This window comes from Microtus pennsylvanicus, chromosome 11 (assembly GCF_037038515.1).
Source record: "Microtus pennsylvanicus isolate mMicPen1 chromosome 11, mMicPen1.hap1, whole genome shotgun sequence".
Classification (NCBI taxonomy): Eukaryota; Metazoa; Chordata; class Mammalia; order Rodentia; family Cricetidae; genus Microtus; species Microtus pennsylvanicus.
The window spans coordinates 46,271,735-46,288,024 of NC_134589.1; the positions used below are offsets into that span (position 1 = coordinate 46,271,735).

Genomic DNA, 16,290 nt, shown 5'->3' on the forward strand with positions numbered 1-16,290 from the left:
AAGGCAGAACAGGCAGAGGCTTTCTTTCCTAAGTCTTCTTTCTACTAAGATATATACAGTGTGGCTGCTGCCTTTCTTTCAAAGGGTGATGAAATCATGTAAGCTCTGTGTTCAGAGAAATGTCATTACCAGAAATGAGAGGTTTTATAACACAGCAAACTTCTAAATTCACCTTGCACATAAGAGTGCCTGATATACATTAATAACAACAACGACAATTTCTACTCTTCCTGTATAACTCTCTTCTCTTTTTTACATTCTGTGTATCTGAGTGACCATCAAAGATATCAGTAACTGGGAATAGGGAGGGGAGGCACAGGGAGTATTTACTTTTAAAAACTTATTTTTATTGTTTTCAACTGAGTGTGTGTGTGCATGTATGCAGGTGCTTATGGGGGCCACAAGTATTGGATCCTCTGGAGCTGGAGTTAAAGGTGGTTGTGAGCCTGTGGTTGCTGGGAACTGAACTTGGGTTAAATGCTCTTAAACTGCTGAGCCATCTTTCTAGTCCCAGGACTACTTATTTCTCTTGTGAGATTACAGCCAGTTGGGTACAGTGGTATGTGCATGTAGTCCCAACTACCTGGGAGACCTAGTCAAGAAATCACACGAAGCCGGGCGGTGGTGGCGCACGCCTTTAATCCCAGCACTCGGGAGGCAGAGGCAGGCGGATCTCTGTGAGTTCGAGGCCAGCCTGGTCTACAAGAGCTAGTGCCAGGACAGGCTCCAAAGCAACAGGGAAACCCTGTCTCGAAAAACTAAAAAAAAAAAAAAAAAAAAAAAAAAGAAAGAAATCACACGAACCCATTCATGAGTTCAAGACCAGCATGAACAGCACAGTGAGACTCTCTCTTTTTGGTGTATGCATGTACACATGTGATGCACATATGTGAGTTTAGGAATACTTGTGCCCATATATGCGTGTATACAAAGTCCACAGCAAGACATTCAAGTATCTTTCTGTATGGTTTTCTACTTTGTCTGGAGACAGGGTCTCTCTGAAGTGGAAACTTGATATTTCAGGAAGGCTGGCTAGCTGGCAGACTCCCGAGGTCTACCTGATCTGACCTTGCCCCATGTTAGTGTTACATGTTAGTTTACATGGGTGCTGGAGACTCTAGCCCAGGTCCTTATGCTTGCAGAGCAAGTGTTTTACCCAGTGAGTGATCTCCGAAGCCCCGACCTTTTCTTTTTTTTTTTTTTTTTTTTGGTTGTTTGAGACAGGGTTTCCCTGTGTAACAACAGTCCTAGCTGTCCTGGAGCTAGCTCTTGTAGCCTCAAACTCACAGGGATTTGCCTGCCTCTGCCTCCCGAGTGCTGGGATTAAAGGCGTGCGCCACCAATGCCTGGCCCGACCTTGTCTTAAAAAAAAAAAAAATGATACTTCTGATTTTCATTATTTATTTTCCATACAGGGTTTCTTTGTGTAGCCTTGGGTTTCCTGGAATTAGCTGTGTAGACTAGGCTGGCCTTGAACTCAGAGCTCTGCCTGCCTCCACTTCCCCAATGCTGGGATTAAAGGCGTGCACTCCCATCACCTGGCATTATTTGTTAATTTTTAAAAGTAAAGGTTCATTTAAAAAATGTATGTTCAGGGCTAGAGAGATGGCTCAGTGGTTAAGAGTTTTGGCTGCCCTTCCAGAGGACTCAGGTTCAATTCCCAGCATCTACATGGCAGCTCACAACTGTCTGTAACTCAAGTTCTAGATCTGACATCCTCACACCAATGCACATAAAAGTTAAATTAAAAAAAAGTACAGAATAAATGGAAAGGAAGAAATTACGCTGATGTCAATTTAAAATAAAATAAAATAAAAAATGTATGTGTAGGGCTGGAGAGATGGCTCAGAGGTTAAGAGCATTGCCTGCTCTTCCAAAGGTCCTGAGTTCAATTCCCAGCAACCACATGGTGGCTCACAACCATCTGTAATGGGGTCTGGTGCCCTCTTCTGGCCTGCAGGCATACACACAGAATATTGTATACATAATAAATAAATAAATATTTTTAAAAAATGTATGTGTATATGTGTGTGCCTGCGTGAGTTTATGTACACCACATGTATGCAGGTTCCTGAAGAGGCCACACGAAGGTATCAGGATCTCTGGAACCGGAGTTAAAGGCAGTTGTGAAGTACCATAAGGGTGCTGGGAGTCAAATGCAGGTCTTATATAAGAGCAGCACTATTCCCCCACCCCGTCTCCACTGCCTTCCCCTTGAGATAGGGTTTCTCTGTGTACCCTGGCTGTCCTGGAACTTGCTCTGTAGATCAGGATGACCCAGAACTCAGAGATCTGCCTGCCTCTTCCTCAGAGTACTGGGATTAAAGGCATGTGCCACCACCCTACCCCCACCCCCGCCCCACCGAGCAGTACTCTTTCTTAATTGTTGAATAATCTTTATTTTTTGATAGGGCTTTACTAACTGCTCAGGTTTACTTAAACCTTATGATCCTCTTGCCTCAGCTTCCTGAGTAGTAGGAATTACAAATACATTCAACTGTGTCTAACAATACTACCTATTTTTCAAAACTACCTGGAGTAAAATGAAAAAAAAAGGGAAAAGAAAAAAGAGTGGTGAGAAACCAAAGAGAGCAGACAATACATTGAAGCACAGACTTTCCCCTAAAAGTTCTTAGAATCCCTTTTCTGTGTGACCAAAAGCACCACAAGGACAAACAGATGTTTAAACCAGGTGTGGACATGCTCATAATCCAGAACTGGGAATGGGAAGAGTATATGAGGACTGTTCTGAGCTTGAGACTAGACTCAAAGCAAAATACAAGTAGAAAAAAAAAGAGTGTAGTCGCTTTATTTATTTATTTTGGTCTTTCTTTCTTTCTTTCTTTTTTTTTCGAGACAGGGTTTCTCTGTAACTTTGGAGCCTGTCCTGGAACTAGCTCTGCAGACCAGGCTGGTCTCGAACTCACAGAGATCCGCCTGCCTCTGCCTCCCGAGTGCTGGGATTAAAGGTGTGCGCCACCATCACCCGGCTGCTTTTTTTTTTTTAAAGTATGATGACTTATTTGCTCGAGACCCAGTGATAGGGTCTCTGCAGAATGTGGTGGCGCATGCCTTTAATCTCAGCACTCAAAAGGCAGAGGCAGGTGGGTCTCTGCAAATTTAAGGCCAGCTTGATCTACACAGGAAATTCTAGCCTACACAGGACTAGGGACTCTGTTTCAAAATAAATAAACACAGGGTCTCTCTGTTGCTTAGGTTGGTTTTGAAATCTTGAGCTCAAGTTATTTTCCCACCTGAGCCTCTGAATAGCTGGGATTTACAGGGACATCAAGATTTAACATAAGACTCATAGGGCCTAATTATTATAGGAGCTCAATGAACTCAATCACATAGTCTCATCTTCTAAATAGTACTTTACAGAAAACCCTGCATGAATAGGCTGTGTACCATGTGTGTGTATAGTGCCTGAGAAGGTCGTAATGGGATGTCAGATCCCCTGGAACTAGAGTTACAAACAGTTGTGAACTGTCATGTGGGTACTGGCTGGAAATGGAATCTATGTCCTCTAGAAGAGCAGTTAGTGCTCTTAACTGCTCAATCACTGCTCTATACCCTGAATTTTAATATTTAATAAATAATGCTTGTTCTGAAAAAGCCAAAGAAATATATACTCTCCCTTTTTTGAGCTTGCTACAACCATCAGTTTAAAGGTGTTTCAGTCAAAGGCTTGACCATTTTGGGACTCTGGGGGATGCTTCGAGTAGCCAATGAGTTGTCAGCAGCTGGAGCCATCTGGCAGTATAGCACCTTGTTAGGCAGAGTCTGAAGTAGGCCTGGGAGGTGCCCAGTTCTGCAGAATGATGTGCTTTCCTGCTCAGGGGTGAACGTGCCCCTGGACTGGTAGTGTACTGGCTCCCACACTGTCTCCGACAGCTAGGAGCCAGGGCTGAGTGTCTGCTTTCCGCTAGCTTCCATACAGGTGTGTGTGTGGGGGGGGGGGTGCTCTGTGCATACCCCATTGTTCCACAGTGCCCTCCCTCTGGCTGGGTGGCAGTGTGAATGGACTGTGGCTATATTTAGAGTGAAACTCCTGGGGCTACCACAAAGGAGTGACTGCATCTTCAGGAGGGTGGGTGGGCGGGAAGGGGACAGGCAAGTGAAGCTATTTTCAGAACACATGTCATTGCTGGCTACAGAGCAAGACTGTGGCCATAATGCAGAGGGAAACAATAGCTGTGGCCAGAGGAAGAGCCTGTTATGTTTCAGGTGGGATGTTTGCAACTGCTCAGGAAACCTGACCCCGCCCAACAGCAGCACAAATCACAGAAGAGCCTCATGGAATCAGGGGAGGAGGTAGGAGATTCACAGGGCCAGGATCGCATGAGGTGCCAAGAGGCCATGCCTCAAGCCTGGAAAAGAATTCTCAGTGACTGCTTGGCCCTGAGTGCCTGGTTAGGACGAAACCTTTCTGACCAACTTCCCATACTAACCATGTACCTTGCTAAGGACTCTAGACATCTCCCAAGAAGGGCAGTACAAAAAAACAAAACAAAACAAACAAACAAAAAAAACAGGCAAAAAGCAGTGAGGTAGACAGGACCAGTACAGTAGGGAAGCACCATCATAGGGAACAAGGTAAAGCCTGGGCTAAGTCAGAGCGTGTGGTCTCAAAGCCCTGGGTGGGTGGACTTGGCACCCCTTACATCTAGGGCCTGCCTGGGCTCTGTAGCTCCAGCTGCACAGGCCCTGAGAGCTCCCCACACCCCTTTTCTGACCTCTAGTCGGCCCCACTCACCAGCTCCTTTGCAGTGCCGGAAGCAGGGAGGGACAGGCTGCAGAAGGAGGCCAGGCCTCACCTCCCCCATCTCCACAGATGAGCTTGAGGCCCAAGGGCCTATGTGGGAGCAGGGAAGTGGAGGTGTGGCTACAGCTCCAGATCACACTTGGACTTTATAGCCATCCTGGGGCAAGGGGGCTTTTGTTCAACCCCATCTTCATATCCCCTTCCCCAAACATGTGTGGTTCCTGTTTTGCTGCATCTGTAAAAGGCGCTGGGAGCTGGGGACTTGCCTTACACCTCTCGGTTAACACCCTGGAGACTGATGGAGTTCAGAGCAGTGTAATTTACAGCCCATCTCTCCGATCTTAATTCACTGGATGCTCCTTTCTTCCTTATTGTATTAGTGTGACCCAGGTACCTGCCAACAATAATGGTCTCTCTAGCTAGGAGCCTCTCCCCTACTCCCAGGACAATTTATACCTTTTCCTTGGGATTTTCCCCCTTAAATTAAACAAAAAGAGGAAAAATAGAGAAGGTTAACACGGGTTTGAGCACTGAGGCCCCGTGGTTCTGGGCAGGAAGCCAATGGCCTGAGGGCACACACATGTGTGTGCTCTCCCAGAAGGGCCTTCACCGGCCCTGTTTTACAGCTACCTCGGCACAGACTCCAGGGTTCACGCATATGGCCAGACAGATGTGTCTGGCTTACGTTCAAGGCTGGAAAATGAAGAATTATGGAAGTGAAGGGCCCCGGGCATTAAAGAGAAGGGGGAGGTAAAAGGGGGAATTTTTCCTCTGCTGAGAAATCCTCCTGTGGCTATGGGGCTGGAGGAAGGAGGCTGACAGGAGGCAGGGCCGCCAGCAGCAGTGCATGTGGGGCCTGTTCTTAAAGGGGCCAAAGCAACCTCCTCTGAACAGAACTGTGGGACACGATCAGTGGCTCTGGAAGTTAGGTCTACATTAGACCTCCAAATATATTGCTTGCATGGCCAAACTGGACAGTGTACTCTGGCCAAAGATGGAGCCACTACAGCACATGTTCTCACAGCATCTTTCTCCCTTTCAGGAGGGTCTCACTATGTAGTCCAACCTACATACATCAGGCTTATTGTACAGTCCAGCTCTGACATTTAATTTGTAATCTTCCTGCCTAAGCCTCTTGAGCATCAGTACATCAAGTATTACCCTGGCTTATTTGTACCTGATCATCCCAAAACAATTTTCTATTTATTTATTTGCTTGTTTATTTACTTATTATGTGTGTTGGAGTAAGTAGTTACATACATGTGTTATAGCATGTATATAAAAGTCAGAGGACAACTTTCAGGAGTCAGTTATCTCCCTCACCATAAGGGTACTGGAAACTGAATTCATATTATCATGCTTGGTGGCAAGTGCCTTTACCTGCTAAGCCATCTTGTCAGTCCTGTACTTGATCTTTTTTGTTTGTTCATTTTTTTTTTTTGAGACAGGGTTTCTCCGTAGCTTTTTTTGATTTCTGTCCTGGAACTTGCTCTTGTAGACCAGGCTGGCCTCGAACTCACAGAGATCCGCCTGCCTCTGCCTCCCGAGTGCTGGGATTAAAGGTGTGAGCCACCATCACCTGGCTCTCTGCAGCTTTTTGAAGCTTGTTCTAGAACTAGCTCTACAAACCAGGCTGGCCTCAAACTCACAGAAATCCGCCTGTCTCTGCAGAAATCCTCCTGTCTCTGCCTCCCGAAGGCTGGGATTAAAGGCCTGCGCCACCACCGCCCGGCCTTTTGTTCAGTTTTTGAGATAAAGCCTCTCTAAGTATCTCTGGCTGTCTTGGAATCTGCTTTGCAGAATAAGCTGGCTTTTGATCTGCCCGCCTGCCTTTGCCCTGAGTCCTGAGATTAAAGGCATGTGTCACCACACCCACTTAATACTTAAACTTTTAAAAGACCCCACTCACAAGCCAAGTCACTTGTTTTTTGTTTTTGGTTTTGGTTTTTCGAGACAGGGTTTCTCTGTGGTTTTGGAGCCTGTCCTGGAACTAGCTCTTGTAGACCAGGCTGGTCTCGAACTCACAGAGATCCGCCTGCCTCTGCCTCCCGAGTGCTGGGATTAAAGGCGTGCGCGACCACCGCCCGGGGCCAAGTCACAAGAAGTTTTACAACTTCTCCCAGGGCTGCGGTGGCACACACCTTTAATCTTAACTCTCAGGTGTCCTGAGTTTGAGGACAGTCTAGGAGTTCCAGGATAGCCAAGGCTATATTGAGAAATCCTGTCTTGAAACAAACAAACAAACAAACAGACTAATAGCTTCTCCACTGTATGGTCTGCCCTGAAACCTCCCCCCACATTTTTTTCATCTTAGCCATCAGGAGAATCAAGGTACAATACTACTTGCTAAACTGAGCTGATTTCTAAGATTCATAGTACGGTGGAGGAAAATGGCCACAAATAACTGTAATATGAGACATGATAACAGTACCACAAATGAAGTATAAATCAACACTGCAGGAACCCTATAGCAGAGAGATAGGTGAATTCCTCCTGGGGGAGATCAGGGAAGGCTTCACTGGGGAGAAGGAGTTTCATTGGGAAACGCAAGGAAAATAGAATTTCAACAGCTAACAGGAAATGTAGAGCAGAAAAAGAGTCATTTGTATTGAGAGACAGACTCAACAAACATGTAAAAGTGGGAAAGGGCAGTGAGGAGAGAGGAAGGTTAATAACACTATCTGGTCAGGAGCCTTAATGACCCAACAGGCACTTTATATACACTGTTGCTCATCCTGAGGAAATCTAGCAACTATGGGGGGCAGGTTCTGTGTAGAGTTCATTTTACAGATTCAGAAACAGGCTCAGAGAAATCAACCTCTTTGCCCAATGTCTAATAGCTAATAATGGCTCACAGGGAGTGTGTTAATGGGAAACAAAGTAGAAAAAACACACTGGGAGAAGACTGGAAGCCTAAAATGTCATTAGAAGGAATTAAGCTTTATTTCACTAGCCAAGCAAAGGCACTGATGATTTCTGAGCAGGGAAATGGCTCTCTGGGAAAAGAACTGAGCTTATGGTGTGGCTGGAGCCTGGTGGCTAGACTGAGTACTATGTAAGCCCAAGAGGAGCCATTTACAGTTTATAAAGTCAGTGGCATCCTCTGGATCCATACAAGGCAGGGCCCTAGTTCCTATGGTTAAACAAGTCCCTGAACTAGGGTAGCAGCAGCAATGGGACTTAGGAAAGGAGGGGGGGATGTACAGAAAATGATAAGAAATTAGACTGGGGCAGAGATGGCGCACGTCTTTAATCCCAGCAATTGGGAGGCAGAGGCAGGTGGATTTCTGTGAGTTTGAGGCCAGCCTGGTCTACAGAGCAAGTTCCAGGACAGTTAGAGCTGTTACGCTGAGAAACCCTGTCTCAAAAGAAAAAAAAAAGCCCAACAAACAAACAAACAAAAAATAAATTAATTGGATAGCAGGGGTAAAAGCTTGTGGCAAAACTTGAGATGATGTTCTACTTGCTACCATCAGTGAAGTCAACCAAAAATTTCTGTTAAATACTAATTCAGCTTGCTAGACTTAAAAACAATAGAAAGGATAGTGGAACTTAAAAGAAAAAGCTGTGAAAGGTTTTTCCCTGTCTAGCAGAGAAGACAACAGTGCACTCACTATGTTAATGGGAAGCTGGAGGAAAGAGACTTAAGGACCCAAAGCTATATAGAGGTTAACCATAATGGGGACTAAGTTTTACAGTCTTTCTTTTCTTTTCTTCCTTCCTTCCTTTCTTTGAGTGAGTTTCATATAGCTCAGGCTGGCCTTGAACTTGGTTTGTAGTTGAGGATGGCTTTGAATTTCATCCTCCACATCCCACATGCTGGAATTACAGGCTTATACTACCATGCACAGAAGGACTAAATTTGGTAAAAGCAGGTCCTAGGTGATTTTTGGCAATCATTTCTTTAACAGCTGAACTCATAGTCAGGACATTGAGGTGGTAACTATAGGTGCGACTTTTGTGAGGACTGATGATGAGAAAGAGAAGGGCAGGAGCCAGGCAGGGGTGGCGCACGCCTTTAAGCCCAGCACTCGGGAGGCAGAGGCAGGCGGATCTCTGTGAGTTCGAGGACAGCCTGGTCTACAAGAGCTAGTTCCAGGACGGGCTCCAAAGCTACAGAGAAACCCTGTCTCGAAAAACTAAAAAAAAAAGGAAAAAAAAAAAAAGAAAAAAAAAAAGGGCAGGAAGAGAAACTTGAAGATCTTGAAGATGATGCTGTTCTTTGGGCCACAAAGAGGTTTATAGCCTTTACAGAGTTTAAACAAAGAGATGGCCACATTATAACAGGCATGCATGTAGAGATATATTGCATGCTGGATCCTAGTAGCAGTAGGACATGGGTATGTCTAAGAGACCAATTCCAACTATTATCATTCCTGTCCGGGGGCAAGGTGCTGAGACTAATTTCAGATAAAGGGACCACTGCAGGCTAAGCACTTTGGTGGCAGTCTCATGCAAGCCTCTCAGGACAGTACTATCACTCAGCAGATGAAGAAACAGGCTCTTCAAAGTTAGACAGTTTGCTCAGTGCAAAGGTTAGGTAAGTGTCAGCTCCCAAATTATATCAAGTTTCTTGGCTTTCTACACTAAACCATATATTTAAGAGAAAAACAGCATGTTAAGAGTGGTGATACTTGTCTCCGGAGGCACTTTGGATACAGAGGCAAATGAACTCTGTGAATTTAAGGCCATCCTGGTATGCATAGTGAGTCCCAGGCCAGTCAGGGCTACACAGTAAGACCTTATCTCAAAATGGAAAGAGGGAGACATGGGGTGGGGAAGCTAGCAGAAAGGGATGGATGGGAGACAGAAAGAGAGGGAGGAAGGAGATGAGAGGAGCATCTGAAGAGAGCCCTAAAGACATACATGCTTAGAGAGGTTTAATGATCTCTCATGCAAAAGTATATAAAGGGAGCACTCGGGAGGCAGAGGCAGGCGGATCTCTGTGAGTTCGAGACCAGCCTGGTCTACAAGAGCTAGTTCCAGGACAGGCTCCAAAACCACAGAGAAACCCTGTCTCGAAAAACAAAAACAAACAAACAAACAAAAAGTATATAAAGGAAGCATAACTTCCTTGGAGAAATACGTATTCAGTATAAGGAGACAGATCTGGGAGAGCTATAGAGAAAAACTTGCTGGTAATGAAGGTTTGGGCTTCCAGAAGGGCCGACAGCACGGTAACCCCTGAATGTAGATTAGGCAGTTTCTCCCTGAGAGAATGTGGAAAGTACTCTGTCCAAAAGGGGCTCTCCCATATCTTCGGAACCCAGCCTATGGCTATGGCATCTTAATCCCACAATAAGGAGTGCTCTCAATGAATAGCTACATATAGTGAAAGAGAACTCTGAGTCCCTTTAATTACATGAAAGACTGGATGTGTGGTACTGACAGAGTCTCACAGGAGAAGTGACGCTCATCAGACACTGACAAGACCCTGCCCTGCCTTAGCACTCACAATTTGAGTGCAGAGATGGAGTATAACAACAGATGCCCTGCCACTCCCTGCTCACCTCATTTCATGGTTTGTAGGCCACACCCTCAATGGGAATCAGTTTCTCCAGTTAGACTCACCTGGATCTTTTCCTGGCGTCGCTGTTGCTCAGCTATCTTCCTCGCTAGCGCCAGCTTCTTGGCCCGAAGTTCCCTGATATCATCTTCGCCCCCACTGCCTTCAGCCTCTGAATCTTCCTCAAAGTCTTCAATTACCACATCTTCTTCCTTGGGGTAAAGCAAAGGAACAGACAAAGGAAAAGAGGAGACTGTGAGTCACGGATGTTAATGGGTCCACTCTATTCCTTTAGCCCATCCTATGTTGATGGGGCGCACTCCTTGCCAAGGGTTCCCTAAAATATGTTGGCAGAAGCTGTCATTCTTTCCCTTAAATTGCACGCTTAAATGGTACAGCTTTTTCTTACACTCATACGTACGACACTCATAACCATGTATGTTCACATGCATGCTTGTGTTCACACTCCTGTGTTTTCCCTTGTACATACTCAAACACAAACTTTGGACTTATTTTCATTTTGAAATTATAAATGATTCAAAAGATAAATGATAGAGAAAGTTGAACTGCCTAATTTAAATCTAATTCATGCTAATAATCTGATAAGAATCAACTCTGACCAACATCTGGGAGCTAGGAGAGCAAGGAAGTTCCCTTGCCCCAGACAGCATCAAGAGCAGATGCTGTAGCTCTATAGACCTAGCCCTGATTTCTTTTTAAGACCACAGCCTGGTGATGTGGGGATTTCTGGGCCCCATTAAAAAATTCACATAACATGGCCTTGCTTAGCTGCCCTTCAAGGGCCTAGGCAGAGTAAGAAGGAGGTGGCTGGCTAGCTTAAGGAGCCTCCTTGCCAGGCTGATGGAGCCTTCCCCAGGGATGGCACTTCCTCACTTGCAGACTCAGTTCTCAGCAGTCACTGCTCTCCGGGTGGTCCTAGCTCCATTCCTCACTCTCTTACTTTTGGCCTTGGTCAGGAGAGAACATACAGCTGCCTCCTTGACGGATGGGGCTAGTAGGGGAAATAGGGAGTGATTCAGTAGGAGAAAAAAGATTCCTGCAATTCTAACAGGATGATAGTGATGCCTACCCTGACAGCTACTAGCTACTCAGTGCTTTTTATGGGCTATGTTAAGGGCTATGTGTTTTTCATACATTAACTCTTTTAATTCTCACATTTCTTCTTTTTTCTTTCTTTTCTTTTCTTTTTTTTGTGTGTGTGTGTTTTCAAGACAGGGTTTCTCTGTATAACAGTCCTGGCTGCCCTACAACTCACTCTGTAGACCAGGTTGGCCTCAAACTCACAGAGATCCGCCTGCCTCTGCTTTCTGAGTACAGGGATTAAAGATATAAACCACTGGGCTGGAGAAATGGCTCAGTGGTTAAGAGCACTGCCTGCTCTTCCAAAGGTCCTGAGTTCAATTCCCGACAACCACATGGTGGCCCACAACCCATCTGTAATGAGAGCTGATGCCCTCTTCTGGCCTGCAGGCATACATGCAGACAGAATATTGTATACATAATAAATAAATATTTAAAAAAAGATATAAACCACCATCGTCCAACTAATTCTCACTTTTTTTTTTGGTTAAAGATTTATTTATTAGGGCTGGAGAGATGGCTCAGTGGTTAAGAGCATTGCCTGCTCTTCCAAAGGTCCTGAGTTCAATCCCCAGCAACCACATGGTGGCTCACAACCATCTGGAATGAGGTCTGGCGCCCTCTTCTGGCCTGCAGGCATACAGACAGACAGAATACTGTATACATAATAACTAAAAAATATTTTTTAAAAAAGATTTATTATTTATTATTTATTATGTATATAGTGTTAGGCCTGCACACCAGGAGAGGGCACCAGATCTCATTAAAGATGGTTGTGAGGGCCATGTGGTTGATGGGAATTGAACTCGGAACCTCTGCGAGAGCAGTCAGTAATCTTAACCTCTCAGCCATCTTCTCTCCAGTCCCTAATTCTCATAACTCTTAATTCTCATAATTTCACATAACTATTATCACTTGTGTTTTATTTATTTCTTATTTTTGGTTTTTCAAGAAAGGGCTTCTCTGTGTATCTCTGGTTGTCCTGAAACTCACTCTGTAGACCAGGCTGGCCGCAAACACAGGGATCTGCCTGCCTCTGCCTCCACAGTGCTGGGATTAAATGAGTTGCAGCATCACTGCTGGCCCATCCCTGCTTTATAAATAAAGACATTTAGAGTAAAATAGCCTGCTCAGTCACAAAGGTGGCAGCAAGCAGAGCAGGGATTTAAATTTAAGTGAATCTGACTCCCTCTGCCATAGGCTTTTACCAAGCATAATGAACAAACCTGCAGGGAGCCGGGCAGTGGGGGCACACGCCTTTAATCCCAGCACTCAGGAGGCCGAGGCAGGCGGATCTCTGTGACTTCGAGGCCAGCCTGGTCTACAAGAGCTAGTTCTAGGACAGGAACCAAAAGCTACGGAGAAACCCTGTCTCGAAAATTAAAAAAACAAAACAAAACCAAACAACAATAACAATAAAACAACAAAAACAAACAAAAAAACCCCTGCAGGGCTAGGGTTCTGAATTGAGGGCACAAGCTCAGATTCAGCCCTTAGCTTTGTCAGGCCTAGACCTATTAAGGCAGACTGGAATTCTCTTGGTGAAAAGTAGTTAATAAGTGATGAGAAGTGGGATTGTAGGGAAGCTGGGTGGTTTGGCAGTATCCTTAAACTACACATTGTCCCTTACAAAGAAAGATGACCAAGGACACCCCACCACCACCATGCACCTCTTCCAATTAGTCTGCAGCTTGGGGAGATGAGAACCGAGGATAGAATCTGTCACAGTCCTGAGAGGTCTGGGGGGGGGGGGGGTATAGTGTACTGTCCACAGGCACAGTTTATTTGTTAATACTTGGCCATGAAAAGGAAGAAGACTTCACATCCATTTCCTTGCTCACAGGGTAAACCTGGAAAGGAGCAAGTGCAACAAGATGCCTGCTGGCCCACAGAGGAAGAGTGTCTGTCCTTGCCTGCTCTGACCCTGGATGGACAGTTAGCACTGGTTTAGAGTAAGCAAGACTGAGGTCAAAGGAGGGTCAGAGAAGCTTGTCTGAGGTTTGCTCAGCTCTCATAGCAAACGAGGAAGTAAAGGGTTATGAAATTACACAGAACAGGGTAAGTAGGGTTTCCCAGGGACCACTGACATAAAGGAACCCAGGAGACTCGTGGGAAAAGGAAGAAGTGGGCAGCCTGGTGTGGGTCATGAACCTTTGCTTGGTCAATAAACCTCAGAAGGAGAGTACTGTGGCACAACTAGCTCTGGCACTAGAGGTGGCCTGTTCCTTCTAGGGTGCCTCTTTGTCTAGCGAGGCTTGTGCTGCCAGTTCTACTGTTCAGAGACATCTTTTCCAGTCATGCTGGAGAGCTGGTTTTACTCATCCTCCACTGCCGACTTTAGCCTTTCAGTGTGGGTGAGATAAAGGAAAGAAGTACGGGTATCACTGCCCTGTGTTTCCCACACTGCCCAGTGCTGCAGGAGCACTGTTCTGCCTGCTAAGGTTTGGATACCCCAATGGCTCTGACAACTCCACTCTCTCCTCCCATGCTGACAGCTCATTCTTTCCTGTATTCCCTGCCCAGGTTTCATCTGGAGAGTCTAGAATTGTGGGTTTAGCTATAGCCCTGGAACCACCTCTGCCCTGGAAGCTGAGCCCTGTGTCATCAGGCACGGGGTGGAGTTCTCCAGCTATCCTAATGAAGTCAGGCCAAGACTGCTTCTCTGAAGACTCTGTTCCAAAGGTGGCCACTCTATCACTGCCTGAGATCCTAAACGACAGCTTCCAGCTGACATCTGGCTTCCTTGGCCTGTTGCTGATTTCATCCCTGTACCCCGCCCTGCTCCACCGGGCGCTTGAGACTGCTGCAGGCCAAATGACTGTGCTGGCCTATGGGTGACCTGGCCTCTGGCTAGAAATGCTTCCGTCTCTTCCCTCCATCCCATGTTTCTTTCTACCTAAGGCCCCTGTCTTTAATACTATGGGGTAAAAAAGACGAAAAGAGCCAACCTTGAGGCAAAAGTGAGATGTGTATATGTACCCAGACAGTTACCCACACCCAGACAAACAGTAAGGAGGCTGACAGTGATGCTAAATGCACACATGCTCCATTTCCACCACACAGTCACATTTACTCAGAACCCACAGACCGCAGGAAAGCTGGCAGCAATGTTCATTTAAGTTGACACCCAAACTGGGCACATATAGATGACCATCAAAGATCATCCACAGAAAGACATATATCATACTAGGGCAACTGCCAAGGAGGCCTGCAGGGGTCGGTATATAGGTAAGCATAGCATAGTATGTCCATACACACAGACACACACACAGACAGACTCACACAGACAGACAGACAGACACACACACACTAGTCTGGAGTGAAGCAAGGGCTACAGGAAAAACCAAGGGCAAACAAACAAGAGGAGAATTCCTTAATCACATCAGGATGTGCAGGAGGGAGGGAGTAAGGGAGGGAGAGCAAGCCGGGGGAGGGGTGATTTTCCACATGGGGCCAGCAATGTCAGCTCTTCCTGTATGTTAGCCCTGGGCCCATGAGCCGGAGGCTGGAGTTCAGGCCTGTGCAGTGCTGAGCTCCACACATCTATAAACTTGATCCTCAGCCTGAACCCTAACACCCCTTTTCTCTCTACTGCCTCCTAAGCCTCCAGAGCTAAACATTATTAAACTCTTTCCTCCAATGTAACATTAAAAAGAAGCATCTGGAACTCGTAGATAGAGGCATTGGGGTAGACTGGCAGGAAGGGGCACCAACAGAGTGCACTCTTGAGAATGGCTGTCATGTCAACAGACACTGAACTAAGAGGTTATAAATAACCCCAAGGAGAAGCTCCAGCCTAGGCATCGGGGCCTGGGGGAAGGGGAGCCTTCCCTATGCCATAGTGGGCTCTTCCCGCATAGTACCTCATCTTCCAGTTGTTTTCCCTCTTGGCTTCCCATTTCCTTTCCCATGGTGTCTGGGACGGGTGCCACTGACACATATTTTCCACCCTTGAATGCCAGCAGAGGCTCTTCTTGTCCACAAAGGGCTTCCAGAAAATACTTCAGCACTGTGACCCTTTTGCAGTCAGCTGCAATAACCTACAGGGCGAGAGGGAGAGAAGAAAAACAGCATTTTCTGAGAGGGAGGATGAAGATGAAAGACAATGTTAGCTGCAGGGCACACGAGAATTGTGTCAAAGTTACTGGGGAGGGAGGTAGTATGAGCAACAAGAGTGTGCGTGTGTATGGAAGCAGGCAAGGACCAAGGTCTTCCGAAGGAAGGAAGTCACCAGGGCCTTGCTTAGGTCATCCCTGGGGCAGCAGACAACCTCAAGACCAATGCCAGGTGCCCCCAGGGCTTGTGCTTTTCTTTTACTAAAGACATTATGAAAAAAACAAAAACCAGAAAGCAATTTCTTCCAAGTTTGGAACAGTAGTAACAGGATGGGAAAAGGACTGCTGCAGGCTGGCTGCCACAGACATGGCTTTCTAGTACCCTTGGTGCCCTCTCTCCTGACTCCCTGCAGGACAACTTGCAGCTCAAAGATAAGTTTTCTTGACTGTTTCATCTTAGCCAAGTGATTCTAAACTCACTTGGATGGAAGCTGCCTCACCTAAGAACTGGGCAGGAAATTATCAGAAGACTGGGCAGAGCAGGTGAGTTCACCAAAGTTCTGCCCTCCAGGGTGCACATGAGTGGCTCCCATGTTGCTCCAGCTGCACATATGACAGTGCTGTCAGAGAAGCTATAGTTGATTTAGCTGAGATTGCCTTATTATCCTGAACAACTGTCAGATTTGTAAAGGTCCCAGATGAAGAAGTGTCCACAGTCACCTAGACTGGAATCCTCCCTACAAGGCTGTTCTGTCTTGCTATTGGTGGCCCCTTTCTCTTACTCTCTGGCTTCTGAGGCCCTGTTCTTGTCTACTGACTACTAGATGGTCATCAACGAAGAGGGCCTGGCTTGATGTGCATCT

General features: G+C 46.1%; 1 protein-coding gene across 3 annotated transcripts in view; it reads right to left on the reverse strand.

Moving 5' to 3' along the window:
- The window catches only part of Smg6 (SMG6 nonsense mediated mRNA decay factor), a 241,036-nt gene that overhangs the window by 12,578 nt on the left and 212,168 nt on the right, over positions 1–16,290 (reverse strand). For all 3 annotated transcript variants that reach the window (XM_075991665.1, XM_075991667.1, XM_075991666.1), the window contains exons 14-15: positions 15,236–15,412; positions 10,337–10,483 (exon numbers count right to left, since the gene is read on the reverse strand). In XM_075991665.1, the coding sequence (XP_075847780.1) occupies positions 10,337–10,483; positions 15,236–15,412 (324 nt within the window). The remainder of the gene's footprint in view (positions 1–10,336; positions 10,484–15,235; positions 15,413–16,290) is intronic.